An 18,006-nucleotide genomic window follows, 5' to 3' on the forward strand; every position below is an offset into this window, starting at 1 on the left:
CTTACGTAGGCTGTGCGTCATCAGTTCGCGCCAAGGGCACGTTTGGCCCCCTCCGTTCAGGGAACGGTTGCCCTGTAGTCGCGGCGATGAGCTACCCCGGGGCGACGGCGGCTCGCTCCCTGCGGCGGCTGCGCGTGGGTGGCCCGCGGCCCCTCTCAGGTAAAGGGGGCGCGCGACTGCGGGCCCGCGCTGGGCGGGCGAGTCGGGGACTTCTCGCCTGAGGCTTGGGTCGGAGATGTCACGGGAGAGACGTTTACTACGTCACTGGGTTGCGACGGAGCAGGACTGCGCAACTGGAAACGCGGGTGCTGGCGGCGGGGCGGGGCGGGGTGGGAGGGGCGTGATTTTTGGCAGGGAGGCTCTGGGGTGCAGCTTCCCCGTTGGCGCGTTGGGGAATCACAATTGCACACCTGTGCCGTGACGTCGCTGCAGGTGTGGTCGGCGTTCCGGGTCGAGGACAGCTGGCGACCTTGAAAGTTCCGTGTCCTAGGAGTGTCCCTGTAACCTCTCAGGGCCTTGTCCCGCAAAGTGTAGTCCTAAGACGGGCTGCGTCGGCCTCCCCCTACCCCTTGGAACCTGTTAGAAATGCAGGTTCTCAGGTCCCTTCCCTGACCTACTGGGTCACTGAATCAGTATTTTAACAACCCTTTCGAATGATTCAAATGTTTCGTATGCGTTAGCAAGTTTGAGACGCACCAGGGTAGTGGAAGGAGCATCCAATTTGGAGTGGGGAGACTTGGGCTTTGATCTTGGCTCCTCCTTTCCTCGTTTCATTTGAGCTGCCTCCGAAAATTGTGAAGTCCTTTTCTCAAAGTTAAATCATTCGTGTACCACCTTCAGGATTTTTGCTTTATAGCAATAACATTTGCATTTTTAATTAAACTTTTTTTTCCTTAAACGTGTTCCATTCTTAAAATTAATTTCACAGAAACTAGATTCTTATGGTAAACAGAAAAACCAGCATTGCATATCCCAAATAGAGTGATCATAAAAAATAAATACGCTAAAAACAAAAAGTTATTGTACTAAATACTGCTGCCTACCAAGGCTTGAACCCAAGACCATCTTCCTTTCTGGTAAGAGAGGTAGATTAGCAGGTGTTAGGAAGGTATTTGATATATGTCAGCTATAAACTGAAACAATCTCCTTGATGCAACCAAAAGGATTGGAAGAGAATTTAAAAGAGAGTAACTCGTACTAAATAATATGGGTGTTATTTAGCGTGTGTTCATAGCCATGAACTTCCCATATACCACTTGAAATCTCCTAGATACCACCATAGATATGTGTTTCACATTTTGGAAAAACAAATATAAAATGTGAGAGCTTCTAGCACTGGGCCTCAATTTTATGTTATTATTTCTCAATTTTTTATAAGTGTGTGACAATGCAGGGTAAAATTCAGAGGATTGTTGAACATGAATTTTAATGCTTCTTTGTTGAGCCAATGAGCAAAGCAGATTAAGAATCATTCTTTTTCATCCATAAAGTTACTTTGCTTCCTATATCTCCTTTTATCTTCATAACTCCATAGAAAGATTTTTATTATTGTGTGTTTCCCCTCAAAAAGGGAATAACCTGATTATTCCCAATTTGTATGTAAGAAATGGCAATTCTGATTTATGTAAGGTCTGTGTTAGAGACAGGACGCGTATTTTCTGACTCTAGCTCTGTGTGCTTTCTGTGGTCCATCCCGCACTTTTTAAAGACACCTTGCAGAGATTGTGGAAAGAGAAATGGCAAATATTATGATACCCAACCCTCCACACACCCCCAAAAAGCATCTTTTAGGTGCCTGAATCTGGAAAAGTAGTGCAGTGCTAGGGAAAAGTCAAGGATGTTTTTAATAGAAATATAATTCTACCCACCAGAAGTCAGCTGAGTGTTTGAACTCATCTTCATCCTGTGCACTCGGCCCCTTGTGATTTCTCAGTAAATCGTGTCTTAAAAGTGGGTATTGGGTTGTCTTTAAAGTTCTTTCCTATTAACATGTTTTTGGGTGGGAGTGAAAAAAATCAAAGAACAAGCAAACAAGATTATTTTGAGAAATAGAGTCATCTCATCATTTTTTATTTTAATTTCTGGGCCTCATCTTCCTGCAAGTAGGCTAGACTGGTGGCAGCACCTCCTTGGACTTGGAGGTAAAAACATGGGACAGGCTACCTTGACTTTGTCAAATGTTTCAAATTGTTCTCCATATAAAAACATGGCCACAGACCACAGCGACCCACTGTCAGATGCCATAGATCTGAGTGGCACCTGACAGAACTTGGACTCCATCCAGTTCTTTAAGTCAAATATGCTGAGTGAGATGAAGCAGATTGTGTGGAAGACCAGCTCAAAGCTGGGTCACCATGCTTCGGACTCCAGGGTCTATGCTCCTTTGTTTAGAGTGAGGCATTTAAAATCCTACCTGCCTGAGAAGTTCAGGTGCAGAACCACCCAGGATTTCATCAGGCCTAGCCCAATACCTTATGTCCAAAGCCCTCAAGTTTTTTAATGAAAAAACTACAGATGTACCCAAAATGAAACTTCCCACACATTTTCTGGGTGTTGAAGTTAGCCTAAAGGAAAAGATCTATTAAACACATGGTAGTCATACGAAAGAGCATTGAAACACTTCTCAAGGCCTGGAGAATACAGTCAAGGTATTACTGTTTGAAGATTTCTTTAAAAGACAAAGTCTAATCTGTCCTGAAGAATTTACATTTTGAAGGCAAAAAGAGTTCAGTTAAATTAAGTACCATAATGAGAAGAAACCTAAACTCTAAGGCTAAAGTCTCAAAATCAGTTGCCCATGGGTATAAGTGTCTTAAGAGAACTTAAATCTATGGTTCTCAGCCTTGGCTGCGGAGAAGATTCATGTGCAGAGATTTTTAAAAACATCAGTGTCCGCCTCCCAGAGAGGACTGGGGAGGAGCATCCATGGATTTGAGAGCTCCCTAGGGGCTCTGTGCAGCCAGGGTTGGGAACAAAAAGGTGACCGGGAGGCGTGGGTGGCCCGGAGAACCATGTCCATCTAGAGCAGCTGCCACACTGACTGCTCGCTGAGGAGACAGGCTCAGTGTTTTCAGAGCGTCATACGCTTAAAAGTGAAGCCAGAAGTCCAGGTCTTCAGGTAGAATCTTCTGTGTTGTAAGTGTTGGTAACTAATTCACTTTAAAAGCCAGAACAAAAACACCACAGGGTAAACAGAACGTGCTAACAGGCACAGCCGACCTCTGGAGGGCTTGTTTGTGACCTTTGATCTAAGGTGCGTCTTCTGTCTGTAAAAGGAAACACCTCAGCCCTACCTGACAGTAATGAAGAATAAACACTTCCGTTGCAGCTTATGGAAGAAAAATCAGTGTCAGATTTTGCAGCTCAGGAATGACCTTAGACAACATCAACCGGGCAGCTGTGGACCGAATAATCCGGGTGGACCATGCGGGTGAATATGGAGCGAACCGCATCTATGCAGGGCAGATGGCCGTCCTGGGTCGGACGAGCGTCGGGCCGGTCATTCAGGTGGGCACTTCTTCCCTCTCTGGCTGGCCTGCTGAGCAGGGGGGGATCCAGAGGCTGTAAAGGGATGAATCCCACTGGGTCATGCATTCTCAAGGGAGGTATTGTTGACCCCAAGAGAGTGTAAATTGGTTATGGGAGTGGGTGTGGGAAAAGGAAAATATTATTCTTTTTCTGTATAAAGCACAGACAGACGTCTAGTAGGTATACTGACAGACAGTGTATCTGTATGATTAAAATCTCATGGTGGGGCGGGCAGGACTACGAGTCCTTGGGTTAAGTGAAAGTACCAGCTGCTGAGACATCATGGCCCCGCCCTGAGTGGAGCCCAGCAGAGAGAGTTTATATTTTATACTGAGAGGCAGAGGGATGGGCCTGGGCTTTGTCATCACACAGAGCCAGGGTTGCATTCCAGCCCTCTCCCACCCTCTCCCTGTGTGACTTTGGGGGAGTCAACTGACCTCTCTGGGTCTCCATTGGCATATCTGCAAAATGAGCTGAGAACACCTTCCTCACTGGATCTTGGTGAAGAATAAATGAACTGGTGTATGCAGAGCAGCTAATACCATGCCTGGCCTGCAATAGACACTCAGCACAAGTTAAATTGCCTGCTCTGAGTCCTTGGACAAGTTACTTAACCTCTCTGTGCCTCACTGTCTTCATCTGTATAATGGGGGTAGTAACAGTGTGTCCTTCACAAGGCAGTTGTGCGGATTAGATGAGTCCCCTGTGCAGAGCTCTGTGACGGTGGTTGGCACTTGTGTGTGCTCTGTAAGTGTCAGCTCTCCTTACCATTCTCCCTTTTCTCTTTGATGTAAATGCGTTTCTAGCCGTCTTACATAAAACGTAATATTCTGCCCTCCTAATTTTGAAATGGGCTGAGCATGTCATTTCTCACAGATGTGGACCATTGTCCTTTAATAGGCACTTGTGGGTCCGAGGAACTTTAGCAAGAACCATGGTTCACGGCACCACTTTCTGGAATTGAGATAACAGCGGCTTCTCTTGGTTGGTTGTCACTCTCTTACCCATAGTCTGATGTTCAGGTTTTCTCCTCATTGACTCAAGGGGAGTGAGGGAAATAGCAGTTCTCATCATTGTCTCCATTTCACTTCCTTTACCCCACCTGGACAGGGCCTGCGGCCCCCCTGGTATATAGCAGGCGGCCTCTGTGGCATGCTTACCTGTCTTTATTTTTGTGTTTCTTACAGAAAATGTGGGATCAAGAAAAGGACCACTTGAAAAAGTTCAATGAGTTGATGGTTGCATTCAGGGTGCGGCCGACCGTTCTGATGCCCTTTTGGAACGTGATGGGGTTTGCGCTGGGTACGTGTCTGTCCAGAGAGCGTGTGTGAGCCTAGGCATCTGGGAGGACTGAATCGTTAAATACCCACTTCCACAGCTCTTGCTGTGTCCTCTTGTAGCCTTTTTATTTACTTAATACTTTTCTAAAGTTAAATTGACTGACTTTTTTTTGGCTTAAATTTACTTAAGAGAGAACCTTAAAATCAGTATTTTTATAAATAGAAGGCACAGTGGAAATAAACCCCACAGAGAGGAAAAAAGCTAGAGTAATTCATTTGTAGCCAGACGATGTTCCCTGATGAAGGTTCTAAACCTGGGATCTGCTCACTCCTAAAAAACAGGAGTAAATGGTATAAAATCATGAAGGCCCCTCCCCCCCAGGGAAGACCCTCCTGCCGTAATGAGAAGGTTGCCTTGAGCGTTGGAAAGGGAGGCGCATTCTTACTATGTGATTTGTGCATTTAACACTGTGACCTGGCACCACCTCAGACCCGGGTTTTCAAGGGTGGTGAGTTGCTCCTGAGGACACTTGGCAACATCTAAAGACATTTTTAGATGTTGTCCCAACGGGGGGTGCCACTGGCACCTGTGCGGGCAGAGACCGGGGCACTGCTAAGCATCCCCTGACGTTCAGGACATTCCCGCTCAACAAGGAATTATCCAGCCCCAGGGTCCATGGTGCCGAGGCGACAAGCCCTGACATGACCTCATCTCCCCAGTGGGGTCCGTCCCGTCCTTCACCGCCCGAATCTGACAATTCCAGGTGCAGGAACCGCCCTGCTGGGGAAGGCGGGCGCGATGGCCTGCACCGTGGCCGTGGAGGAGTCCATTGCACATCACTACAACAACCAGATCAGGACGCTGATGGAGGAGGAGCCTGAAAAATACCAGGAGCTTCTTCAGGTATTGGACAGTGCTCTGGAAGGGGCTGGTACAGGGGAAAGGGCAGGTACGCAGTTTGGAAGGAGGAACAAAACAGAATGCTACAGAATAATCTTAGAAATCTAGGGCAGCGCCTCATTTTAAAGACAAGCGAACTGAGGCAGCTAAAGCCGTGTGTCCTTCACGTGCTTGGGACTAGAATCTGTGTTTCCTCAGTTCGGACCTGTGTTCTCCTCACTTCTGGGTCATGGATAGATTCTGAGCACAAGCACAAACCCTTCAGATTAAACAAATGAACTTATAGATGTCCGCAGAAATGTTCTACAGCAAATAAGGGAACTGTTTGGTTTTTTAAGCCTAAGTCAGAGGTTGGTAAACTCTGGCCACTGGCCAACCACCTGTTTCTGTAAATAAAGTTTTGTTGGAACAGAGTTGTGCCCATTTATGTGACCCCTCTGCTCTCCCCTCTACAGTGGCAGAGTTGAGTCATTGTGACAGGGATCTTGCAGCCCAAAGAGCTTGAAGTACTGACTCTCTGGCCCTTTATAGGAAAGGTTTGCCTCCCTGTGTCTTAAATGAAAATATGAGGCTTTAGCCTCCAAAATAAATCAGAACAGCAGCGAGTTGGAAGGCTGACTTGCTTCGATTTCTTTTCATTTAACCAGGTGATACGGAAGTTTCGGGACGAAGAGCTTGAGCACCATGACATAGGCCTGGAACACGATGCAGAACTGGTGGGGATCCCCCTCTCCTGTTTGCTTGCAGTGGCACCTTATTTGGAAGGTTGAGGGGCAAGAAGGTTTCTGCTCTTAGAAAAGTAGATTTCAGTGTGACCGCCAAAGAAAGCACCAGCACGCTGCTCAGCAGAGAGCAAGCGTTCAGCTTGCCCCGGCCTGGGGGTCTCACTTCCCGCCTCTCCCCAGCACTTGCTGCCCCCTTTCCTGTAAGAAACCAGAAACCAGGTGGTTCAAATGTTCTGGCAGTAGCAGAGGTGTCCCAATCTTTTGAATAGTTTGGCTTTTTTTCTAAATTAAAATAAATTGTTTCTTAGATCTCATTACTTACCCAGAGAAGTCCCAGCCCTGCCCGACCAGGCCTGTGTCTTACAACAGAAGGTGAGCACAGACCGTGTTTCTTTTGTTTGCTAATTGTTGTTTTTAACAGGCTCCAGCATACGCCGTTCTGAAGACCGTCATCCAGGCCGGCTGCCGCGTGGCGATATATTTATCAGAAAGATTTTAAAGTATGTCCCCTTTTCCCTGTGTATAAAAGATGATAGTAACTTAACAAATGACATTGGCAGAAAAGGAAATGTACAATGATTTTTCTGTGAATTTTGTTAATAAACCGCAAGAGGTTTTTTTCATTAATAAAACCCTCCAGTGTGGACTTTTCTCTGGAGCCTTATGGCCGTAAGGCTGACCGTTCACCAGGTGGGTTCAGATTACAGCAAGTGAAGCTGGTCCTTGTTTGGTCTGTAGTTAATTTTTTCCTAAAACATCTAGAATGAATCATTAAGAAAGTAACAGGAATCTTCAAGAGAAGAAAAAATTGAGTTTACTGGCAACGCAAAGTAACTTAAAAGCACGATGATGTTTCAGAGTGACAGAGCAAGCCTGTCGAGCCCACCAGGTGAGCGGAACACTGACGTCTCTTGTGAGTTGTGAGTTGAAGGCAGGTTATTTCCATCAGAGAATACGCTAAGTCGTGGATTATCTGTGACATTGAATTATAATCATTTCCTTTAGGTCTGCTCCCAAAAGAATAGACCAAAATGGACTATAATTTTCATACTGATTCATAATTTTCATGCTGAATCTTTTATGATTTGAAAATTTTTAAATAATTTATGAAAACACCTAGATAAGTGGTCTTCCACTCTGGCCGCATGTTAGAATGTCCTGTGGAGCTTTTTAGGATGTTTTTCGGATTGTAGATCAAAAATTCTGACTTAATTAGAGTGGAGCCCAGAATCAGTGGTTTCAAAAGCTCCCAGGTGGTTCTAGGGTGAGTCAGGGCTGGGAGCTCTGCACTAGATTGTAAGCGTCTTGTGTGAAGACATCATTGGGTCTTTGCCCCACACCCAGCACCCTGTGTTTCATCAGCACCTCATGATGGGGTGACTCATTTCAAAGGGTCCAGTTGTAAAGGACAGTGACACTGTGATAGTTTGACTTAGTCCTCTACCGCCACTCTTTTCTCCTAAACCAAGAGTGAATTTAATCTTACATGATCAAGTGAATCAGCCTTCTGATAATAAATGCAATAAATTAAACGTGGAAGAGAAGGGTCGAGGACAACTTGAGATTCCAAACTCTTGTGCTCGGTTACAAACATGTCCGCAGTGTAGTTAGTGTAGTTGGTTAACAGCTGAAAAGCCACATTTCTACAGTTATTGCCTACATCTCCATTATATAAATTATATAAATGTATATATTATATAAATGTGCATTTATGGCTTTGTAAAGACTAGGAGTTTATTGAGAGCTAAACATCTTTTCTAGTTCCTAGTACATAGTAGGTGCCCATTTAAAGGGAGGAGAGGAGAGGAGAAGAAAAAGGGGAAGGAAGGAGGGTCAAGGTGTGCTTAAGTAGCTCCCAAACTGCTAGGAAAACTGTCTCCATGGCTGTTCTTCTCCTCTGGGTCTCAAGGCCAGACGCTCCCAGGGTGCATTCCCTGGCCCTGTTCTGTCCATCACCTTTTTTTGATATCTTATCCCACCTTTTGGCTGACTCCTTCACATCTGTGTCTCCAGCCCAGATTTCTCATTTTCCAGTATCCATCTATCTACAGCATCCTTCCACATGGAAGTCAAGAGAATCCCCAGCTCCACATGCCCTAAGCTGAGCTCCCCGCCTCCCCTCCCCCGGCCCCACTTCCGCAGTGGCCTCCCCATCACAGGTAATGGCAACTCCATCCTCCTGGTGCTCAGGCCAGCATCTCTGCTGTCACCTTTGACACCCGCCTCTATTACACTCTCATCAAGCAGGACACCCTGAGGGCTCTACCAAATCCTTTTTCACTGTCTCAACTGCTGCCACTCAGGGCTCCGCACCCCCACCCTCATCTTTCCTCTGGATTATTTCAGAAGCCTCCTAACTCTTCTTCCTGCCTTACCCTTGTCCTCCCACAGCCCACTCCCAACCTGGCAGCCAGAGTGATCCTTTGAACCGTAAGCCAGACCATGACACTGCTCAGCTCAGAACCCTCAGTGGCTTTTCCCAGTTCCCTCAGAATAAAAGTCAAGGTCCCTAAAATGGTTTACAAGACCCGATGATCTGGCCCTCTGTGACTGCTTCCCTTCCTCCCTCTGCCACATCGGCCTCCTTACCATCAAATGTCAGGCACGCTCCTGCCTTGCGGTCTTTGCAGTGGCTGTTCTCTCTGCCTGGAACCCTTTTCCCGACATATCCACATGCTCAAATCCCTCACCAACTCTTAAGGTTTTGCTCAAGTGTCACCTTTTAAGGACACCCACCCTTACTACCTTTTTCAAAATTGCAAACCCCACCCCAGCACATGCCTCACTCCCTTTGCTCTGCTCTGTACTTTTTTCCCCATAGCACTTACTACCCTCTGGCACATTATATAATGTACTTACTTGTTCTGTTTCTTGTCTGTTTCCCCCTGCAAGAAGGTCAGCTCCGTAAGGAGGGAATCTTTGTTTTAATCACTGACCTATAACAGGTGCTCAGTAAATAGTTGTCGATGGGATTCAATGCAGAAATCGCTCTCCCTTCTTAGAAGTCATTTTCACATAACTAGTAATTCAGAACTATGCCTGTGTGCGTCTCAGCAAAATACAGTGAAGATTTATCGAAAAGATGCTACCAGGTCAAGCGGGGCCACTGGGCCCCTGCTGTAAAACTCAAAATCTTCTAGCTGGGAAATAAAAAAAGAAAGAAAAGATGCTACCAGGAAGCCAAAGGAAGGCCATTCTTTATGTTTCTTGCTGATGATTAAAACAAATACAGGCTGGATTTTTGCATGTGGATCCAGCATGCAAAAGAAGAAATTTAGACCCGTACTTCACAGCATATACAAAAATTAAAACAGACCAAAAATCTAAATGTTAAATCTCTAAAGCTCTTTAAAGAAAAATTTTCTTTTTGTTTTTTATTGACGTGTAGTTGATTTACAATGTTAGTTTCAGGTGTACAACAAAGTGATTCAGTTAGTCATATAGATACATATATATATTTTTTATGTTATTACAGAAGATGAATATGGTTCCCAGTGCTGTACAGTAGGCCTTTGCTATTTATCTGTTTTATATATACTAGTGTGTATCTATCTGTTAATTCCAAACTCCTAATTTATCCCTCCCCCACTTTCCCCTTTGGTAGCCATAGTTTTATATGTGTGTGAGTCTATTTTTGGTTTGTAAGTAAGGTTTGTATCATTTTTTTTAGATTCTACATATAAATGATACCATATGACATTCATCTTTTTCTGCCTGACTTACTTCACTTAATATGATAATCTCTAGGTCCATCCTTGTTGCTGCAAATGGCATCGTTGCGTTCTTTTTTATGGCTGAGTAATATTCGTGTGTGTGTGTGTGTGTGTGTGTGTGTGTGTGTGTACACCACATCTTCTATATCCAGTCATCTGTGGATGGACATTTGGGTTGTTTCTATGTCTTAGCTGTTGTAAATAGTGCTGCTGTGAATATTGGGGTGCATGTATCTTTTTGAATTATAGGTTCCTCTGGGTATATGCCTAGGAGTGGGATTGCCGGATCATATGGTAAGTCTGTTTTTAGTTTTTTAGAGAACCTCCACACCGTCCTCCATAGTGTCTGCACCAGTTTACATTCCCACTAACAGTGTAAGAGGGTTCCCTTTTCTCCACACCCTCTCCAGCATTTATTATTTGTAGGCCTTTTAATGATGGCCATTCTGACTGTTGTGAGGTGATACCTCATTGTACTTTTGACTCTAAAGCTCTTAGAAGAAAACGTAAGGGTAAATCTGTGTGACCTTGGATTAGGCAACAGGTTCTTAGATATGACACCAATAGTACAAGCAGTGAAAAAAAAAATAGATAAGTTGAACTTCATCAAAATAAAGACTTTTGTTCTTCAGAGAAGACTATCCTGAAAGTGAGAGAACACGACCAACAGAACGGGAGAAAATATTTGCAAATCATGTATCTGAGAAGGGATTTGTATCCAGAATATATAAAGAGCTTGTACAACTCAACATTAAGACAAATGGCCTAATCTGAAAATAGGCAAAGGATTTGAATGGACGTGTCTCCAAAGAAGATAGAACAGATGGCCAATAAGCATTTGAAAAATGCTCAACATCATTAGTCACTACAGGAAACCACAACGAGACTCCACTCCACACCCACGAGGACGGCTATAATCAGAAAGACGGAAGGTAACAAGTGTTGGTGAAGGGGTGGAGAAGTCAGAACCCTCACACTGCTGGTGGGAATCCAAAACAGTGCAGCCCCTTTGGAAAACAGTCTGGCATTTCCTCAGTTAAATGGAGAATTGCAATGATACAGTAAGTCCTCTCCTAGTATAAACTAAGAAGAAATGAAAACATATGTTCAAACCAGTAACTGTACATGAATATTCATAGCAACACTATTTGTAATAGCCAGAAGGTGGCAGCAACCCAAATGTCCACCAGCTGATGAATGAAAATGGGTAAACAAAATGTGGTCCCTTCTGTACAATGGAGTATTATTCATCCATAAAAAGGAATGAAGTACTGACTAATCCATGCCGTAACATTGAGGAAACTTGAAAACATGATGTTTGGTTATAAACTGTCCATATGGGAAGATGAGCTAGGTCTGGAAATGGATGGCAGGGTTGGTCGCACAACAGTGTGAGTGTGCTCAGTGCTGCTGAACTCTACACATGAAAATGGTTAAGATGGTAAATGTTATGTATATTTTGCCACAATAATAACTTTTTAAAACACGCTTAATGAAGGGAGCCATACACAAAAGGCCACACACCGTATGACTCCGTTTGCATGAAATGTGCAGAACAGGCAAGTCCACAGACGCAGAAAGCCGGCCAGTGGTTGCCTAGGGCTGCAGGAGGTCGGGCGATGGGGTGTAACTGCTAATGGATATGGGGTTTCTTTTAGGGGTGATGAATATTCTAGAACTAGATGGTGGTGATGGTTGTGTAACCTGTGAATATATGAAAATCCACTGAATCGTAGACTTTACAACGGTGAGTTTTATAACATGGATCGTAGTAATAAAAAATATAGGATATATAGTTTTATGTGTATTCGAAAGCAAGTTTCAGTCCAGGCTGTTGAATGGGGAAATGATTTCTTTAACCTACCACCCTGCAAACCAGCAGAGCGTGTGGGAGCCTTGATCTTCTGAGATGCTGGTGCTGGCTCTCGCCCTCCTTTATCAAAGCTGATGCTGTATTGCAGTTGGGAATCTTAGTCCTGTGAAGGCCCTTTGTGCAATGCTTATTAAAAGCCCAGATTTGCTCCTGTTTGTTTAGCATCCCATTCAGAATTGATGGCTGATGTTTTATGCTTCTGAGAGCTTCTAGAACAAGGCCAGAGAGGTTTTCTGAATCCCCCTTTGATTGTTCTTAATTCCATTACAGCTTGTCCTCGTGTACTAACAAGGTAATCTTGCCTTTCTGTTGCTTTACAGCTCTGACCTTTCAGGGGAAATGTGATTTTAAAATTGGACACCATCCAAAGATGATGCCAGGATGACAAAGGATATTATCCTTGCAAGCAGCATAGTCCCAAAGATGTGATCTGAGCCATCGTTCTTTGCATGTGTTTGATCCCCTTTCTACTCAAAAATGTGGTCCACAGACCAACAGCAGTGGGGTCCCCTGGGAGCACATTAGAAATGCAGAATTTGGGGCTCCTCCCAGAACCTACCAAATCAGAACCTGCATTTGAACAAGATGTGGTAGTTTTATTAAAGTATGTCCGCAAATTCCTTGGTATTTCTCTGATTGGTGGAGCCTAATTCCCCTTGCTTTGGGTGTGAGCTGTCTCTAGTGACTTCTGTAACAAACAGAATGTGGTGGAAATGATGGCGTGAGACTTCAAGGCTGCTAGGTCATAAAAGACCTTCCAGGCCCCACCCTTCTCTGTAGGGTCAATAGCTATAGGGGAAGCTAGCTGCCGTGGTGTGGGGACACGCAAGCAGTTACTCGTTACATGGCCAAGAACCAATGCCCCCTTTCAGGAGTCATGTTTGTGTGACATCTTGGAAGTGAATCCTTCAGCCCCGGTCAAGCCTTCAGGTGACATGACTGCAGCCAACTTCCCGACTGCAACCTCACGAGACACCCCGAGCCAGAACCGCCCAGCTGAGTCACTCCTGAGTTCCTGACTCTCAGCAGCTATGTTAGATGATAGATGTTGTTTTTCAGCTGCTGGGTTTGGTGGTCATTTGTTGTACCGCAATAAATAACCAATATGCAATACTTCCAGGTGATTTGCAAGCACATTATAGTTTGAGAAGCACTGAACTAGACCATGAACTCCAGGAAGGCTGAGACCACTTGGTCATGTCCTTATCTTCAGAGCTTAGCACGGTGCCTGGCACTTAGTGAATTTTTGTTGGACTAAATACAAGGTTAAATTGCCCTGTTTTTAAAAAATTAAAACTCTTTGTAATAAATAATGCATGTATGCACACGGTGAAATACTTTAACAGTGCTAAAAAGGGCGTTCACAGTGACAGGCATTTCGCCCTGTAGACTGCTGGTTGGTTACCAGGAAACTGACCACTTGCCTTACTTCATGATACGGTCTGCCACAGAAGACAGTACATTTCTTTTTTCCCCTCACTTCCAAAAGTAACCCTTACCTCAAAATTGAACAATATAAACTGCATATAAGTTTTAAAAGAAAAAAGGCACCCCTTCCAAACTTATCCCCTGGAAGTAATTGCTATTAATAATAGTTCATTGTGTACCTTTCCATGCTATTTTGAAAAATCTTTTACCCATACGTGTACACCTTTGGATTTTTATTGTTCCCCAGTGGAATAATATCGTGCATCTTGACCTGAGTGTGCATTTGGAGACCGATATTGGCCATCTTTCAAAGTCAGTACTTAGAGAGCCACCCACCCCTCTAGTTGGCGGCAGGCAGTCCTCCTCCACGTCATAGCGGAGCCGCGCCGCGCCGCGCCGCGCTGCGCTTACTGCCTGCCCGCGAGCACTGTTCTTAACAGCCTCACCCGCTGCTTCTCCGACCCCCACCCCACGGACGCCCTTTACAGAGGACGAATCGCTGGAGAGGCTTGAACTTAACCACTAATGGTGGGCATTTGGGTTATTAACACAGAATTTGGGGACCTCTGATGCCTCAGGGACCACCTTTGCACTGTCTCTATGGAATTTCAGGAGGAGGGGCCCTTTGGGGTCCTTAACCTTTCCGGAGATTCTTCGACAGTATGATAAAAACTCTGGCCCCTCACCCCTGGGCCTCCTTAATGCCTTTTGATCCGGGCAATTTGAGGAGAAAACGTGACCTTTCCCAACCGAGAGGAACAAAAAAACCCTTTCCTCCTAATCGCTCTTCCTGGCTCTGCGGGAGCACAATGCACTTTCCTACTGAATATGTTTTCAAAGGTTTAAAAGACTCCCCATTGCCTTCGGGGACGTGCTTCCTCCCACTCCTGCTGCCGAAATGGCAGTCCTTGTAGGGCCGTGACTGAATCCCACGGGGCCTTTGATTCCTGGACCGTGTAGGAAGCTCTGCTCCAGGCGCTGCAAGGGCGAGGAAGGTCTGGGCGCCCCGGCGCCCGCGGCCACCAGAGGGCGTCATAGTCCCGAAGTTCTGAGGCCGCGGGCGGCCAACACCCGGCCAGTCACAGCCGGACGTCACGGGGACACGCCTGGCGAGCAAGGCCAGGAAATTGCTACGGTTTGTGACAGTCCGTCCTCCTGATCTCCAGTGTCGGCCAGGAGTGGAATGTCACGTTCACGCACTGCGAGATGCGGCGGGCTCCCCTGGCTGTTCCAGGCTGCGCTGGCCCGCTGACTTGAGCGTCCTTAGCCGGGAGGATGCAATTTCTTTTTCAGAAAAGGGTGAAAGGAAAACACAGGGGAGGCCGATTAGTCTCTGTCTCACGAAGAAACCAGCTACAAGCATCAGGCAGTCTCCAAGGGGCCGCACTGAATGTTTATTGGTTAGTTCGTGCGGCCCTCTGGACACACGCCTTCCTCCTGTCGCGAGCTGGGCTTTGCCTGGTGAAGGCTGTTTGCCCTTCCAGACCTCCTCTTAGGTGAAGTCATCCCGCACCGTCTCTCCCATCCTTCATCCCTCAGCTTCTTGTACTGGTGTTGCCTCTTATCATTACCTGCTCTCCTGCTGTCTCTCCAACGTGGCTTCATGTCAAAGTCAAGGCCTGTCCCCACCCCTGGGGTTTAGGAGGCCCTCAACCAATGCCTGATAAACCAATGAAAGCTAAAAAAAATCACATGGACTCATCGGATGGAACAAAAGTAAGTACAAGTAATAACAAACGATCTTCCTGATCTCAATATGAACACGCCTAGAAACTTCTGGATGAAAGTGTGAAGTGGGGAAGGAGGGTCAACCTTGTGAGTGCCCTTCAGTCCTCTTGTCCATCTGCCCCAAAGCCCGGAACACATTTCACCTGTGCCCACATCTCAGCTCTTCTCCCTCCAAATGCTTTTTATTGACTGGGGTTTTTTTAAATATATTTTTATTGAAGTACAGTCAGTTTACAATGTTATGTCAATTTCTGGTGCACAGCACAACACTTCAGTCACTTAAGAACATACATACATTCATTCTCATATTGTTTTGCTTTTTGAGAATTTCTTTTCATGATACTTTCTTCCTTTGTTTTTGTTTTTGTTTTTTAACCTTGGTATTTCCATGGTTATACAGAATCTCCTACTTCTTAATCCTGGAGTTCTTCACTGGGCATGCACATTGGAATAAACTCTTTTGAGATTTCAAAAAAAAAAAAAATCTACAGATGCTTTTGCTCCACCCAGTCCTACTGAAGCCAAAGGTTCAGAGTGGGGCCGTAAAATAGGAATATATTTTTAAAAGTCACTCACACAGGGGCCCTGATGCAGCCCTAGTTAAGAATCAATGGTTTAATTTCACGGGGGCTTTATTTTAAGTCTGCCTCCAAATAGATGCTCCCCCCCGGCTTTACAGCCTACTTTTCTGGGCTGGTTCCGGATTTCTGCTCTGTCCCACTTCTCCTGCACTGCCTCCTGCTAAGAGGTGACTCGCTGTTCCAGTTTTCTCCAGCCTATTAGGGACCGTGACAGCTGAAACACAGTCCAGACCAGGTTCCTTCATCAGGTGAGAACAATGGTGAACAGCAATGCTCCTCGTTCTGCTGGGCGAGCAGCCTTTGTGTGGCGTTTTCCATGCCTAACCTCCAACTGGCTTCATTGCAATGATACAAAATTGCATGGAAATGCCACCTGTTGCCCTTTCTTACTGATACTCTGTGTATGTGTGTGTGTTTAAATGGGACAACATGGGCATTAAAAAGAATAATTATCTCAGTTATTTGGATGTTTCAAGGGATTGTATTATCCTAAGTGCTGTGGAGTAAAATAATTCTAGAACATGAAGTCACACTCCTCCTTTATATCACTTAGAAGAGACACAGAACATATCACCTGTTCTCCAATAGGAAAGTTCTGCTGTTACTTTAATAGTTCTGCTAAATGGAAAATCCAGAGGGTGTTTTCTTCAGGTATGGTTCGATCCAGGAGCTCAAACCAAATATTTGGTGTTTCTCTCTCCTCTCTCTGTTTTCCACAGTGTCGATATCAGGTTCCCAGTGGTCCCCAGGGCCTGTCTTAAGTATGGTCTTGGAATTACTGAAGCCTTCTATACATCATCTCTAGCACTCTTCTACCCAGAAGAAGGGTGAGAGCCTCCTCCCTTCGCTTCTGCAGAACAGAGAGAAAACTTGAATTTCCCAGAATTAAAAACACATCCCTTCCCCACCTCTAGCCTCATTTTCTTCCGATCAGGTCACATTCCTGGCCCTCACCCAATCACTATGGCCCTGGGGGGTTGCAGTTAATCTCATTGGCCACGTGCAGTCACGCGGTTGATCCTGAAGCAGATAGAGTGGGACCAACTCCACCCATGCCACCTGGATCAAGACTGGGGTAAGGGAGGTTCCCCTCAAGGAAGCCAGAGTCCCTTCACCAGAAGGGAGAACAGATGTTGGGCAGGTAAAAAGGACTGATGTCCCATGAGCTCAGGAAGTCGTGATAGAGACAGAACTTGAGTGGATGCATGTGGGGCTGTGGGTTCTGGATGAACTGGAGCAGGGATGACTGAGACCAGGGGGAACATTACTTTTTTTTTTAAATGTCTTTATCATGGTATGATTCCTGTACAGTAAACTACACATATTTCAGGCGTACAATTTGGTGAATTTTGATAGATGTATACACCCATGAAATCACCATCACAATCAAGATAGCTAACATTTCCATCATTCCCCAAGAGGTGTAGATTTCAAATTCCAGGTGAAGAAGTTACTATAGCCTCCCGTTGAGGGTGGATGAGGACCTGGGTCGGGGCTCTGGGGTGACTTGTGGTGTAGCATACTGGTCTACCACCACCTGGGTCCGAATTCTTGCTCTGCCACTTACTAGGTGTTACCTAACCTCTCTGTGCTTTCATTTCCCCACTTGTGAAATGATTGCCCTAGGGGTGTCACGGGTGAACCAGAAAACAATATGCTAAGTGGAAGAAGCCAGTCACAAAGGACCACGTATTGTGTGATCCACTTACATGAAATGTCCAGAATAGGCACACCTACGGAGACAGAAGGTAGACGAGTGAGTGTCTGGGGCTGGGGGGATGGGGGTGCTGGGATTTCTTTTTTGGAGTAACAAAAATGTTCTAAAATTGACCACGGTGATGGTTGCACAGCGCTGTGAATATACTAAAAGCTATTGGATTGTACACCTTAAATCCGTGAATTGCATGGTACGTGAATAAAACTGGAATTTTTTTAAGGTAGTGTGTCGAGTGCTGTGAGTACACCCGCTCTGCCTGGGCCATCCGGCCCTGAGGTCACAGCAATTTCTGCCTGTCCCAGGTCCTTGGAGTGTCATCGTCCCTTAAGCTTAAGTTCCATCTGTCTTGCCCTTGACTTTCTGAATAGTCCCCTTGTGCAGCTTCCTTCAGGGACCCCCTGTTGAGTGTGACTCTCTTTCCCTCCAGGAGCTGACTGCATAGAAAGCCCTCTGTCCAGAAGAGCAAGACTTGTCGGCTAAGAAAGGACTTGTGAGGGAACCTAAATTTGAAAAGACACTTGCACCCCAATGT

The 18,006-nt window shown here is 45.5% G+C and overlaps 1 protein-coding gene across 6 annotated transcripts; it reads left to right on the plus strand.

Annotated features, from left to right (window-relative positions):
* On the plus strand, positions 1 to 12,640 carry COQ7 (coenzyme Q7, hydroxylase). 6 transcript variants are annotated; one of them, XM_045521218.2, is made up of 9 exons: positions 1 to 159; positions 3,329 to 3,507; positions 4,716 to 4,830; positions 5,573 to 5,712; positions 6,357 to 6,425; positions 6,743 to 6,806; positions 10,397 to 10,441; positions 11,806 to 11,894; positions 12,341 to 12,640. In XM_045521218.2, exons 1-8 carry the CDS (start codon positions 87 to 89, stop codon positions 11,874 to 11,876), a joined length of 756 nt encoding a protein of 251 aa, XP_045377174.1. In that variant the 5' UTR covers positions 1 to 86; the 3' UTR covers positions 11,877 to 11,894; positions 12,341 to 12,640. The 6 variants fall into 6 exon arrangements, 5 of the variants coding, with proteins under 5 accessions (XP_045377174.1, XP_045377176.1, XP_045377177.1 ...); XM_045521220.2 differs by lacking the exon at positions 10,397 to 10,441; XR_012500341.1 differs by lacking the exons at positions 10,397 to 10,441; positions 11,806 to 11,894 and having other exon boundaries at positions 6,743 to 6,934.
* Positions 12,641 to 18,006: the final 5,366 nt, after the last annotated feature.

The sequence above is a fragment of the Camelus bactrianus genome, chromosome 18, assembly GCF_048773025.1.
Source record: "Camelus bactrianus isolate YW-2024 breed Bactrian camel chromosome 18, ASM4877302v1, whole genome shotgun sequence".
Classification (NCBI taxonomy): Eukaryota; Metazoa; Chordata; class Mammalia; order Artiodactyla; family Camelidae; genus Camelus; species Camelus bactrianus.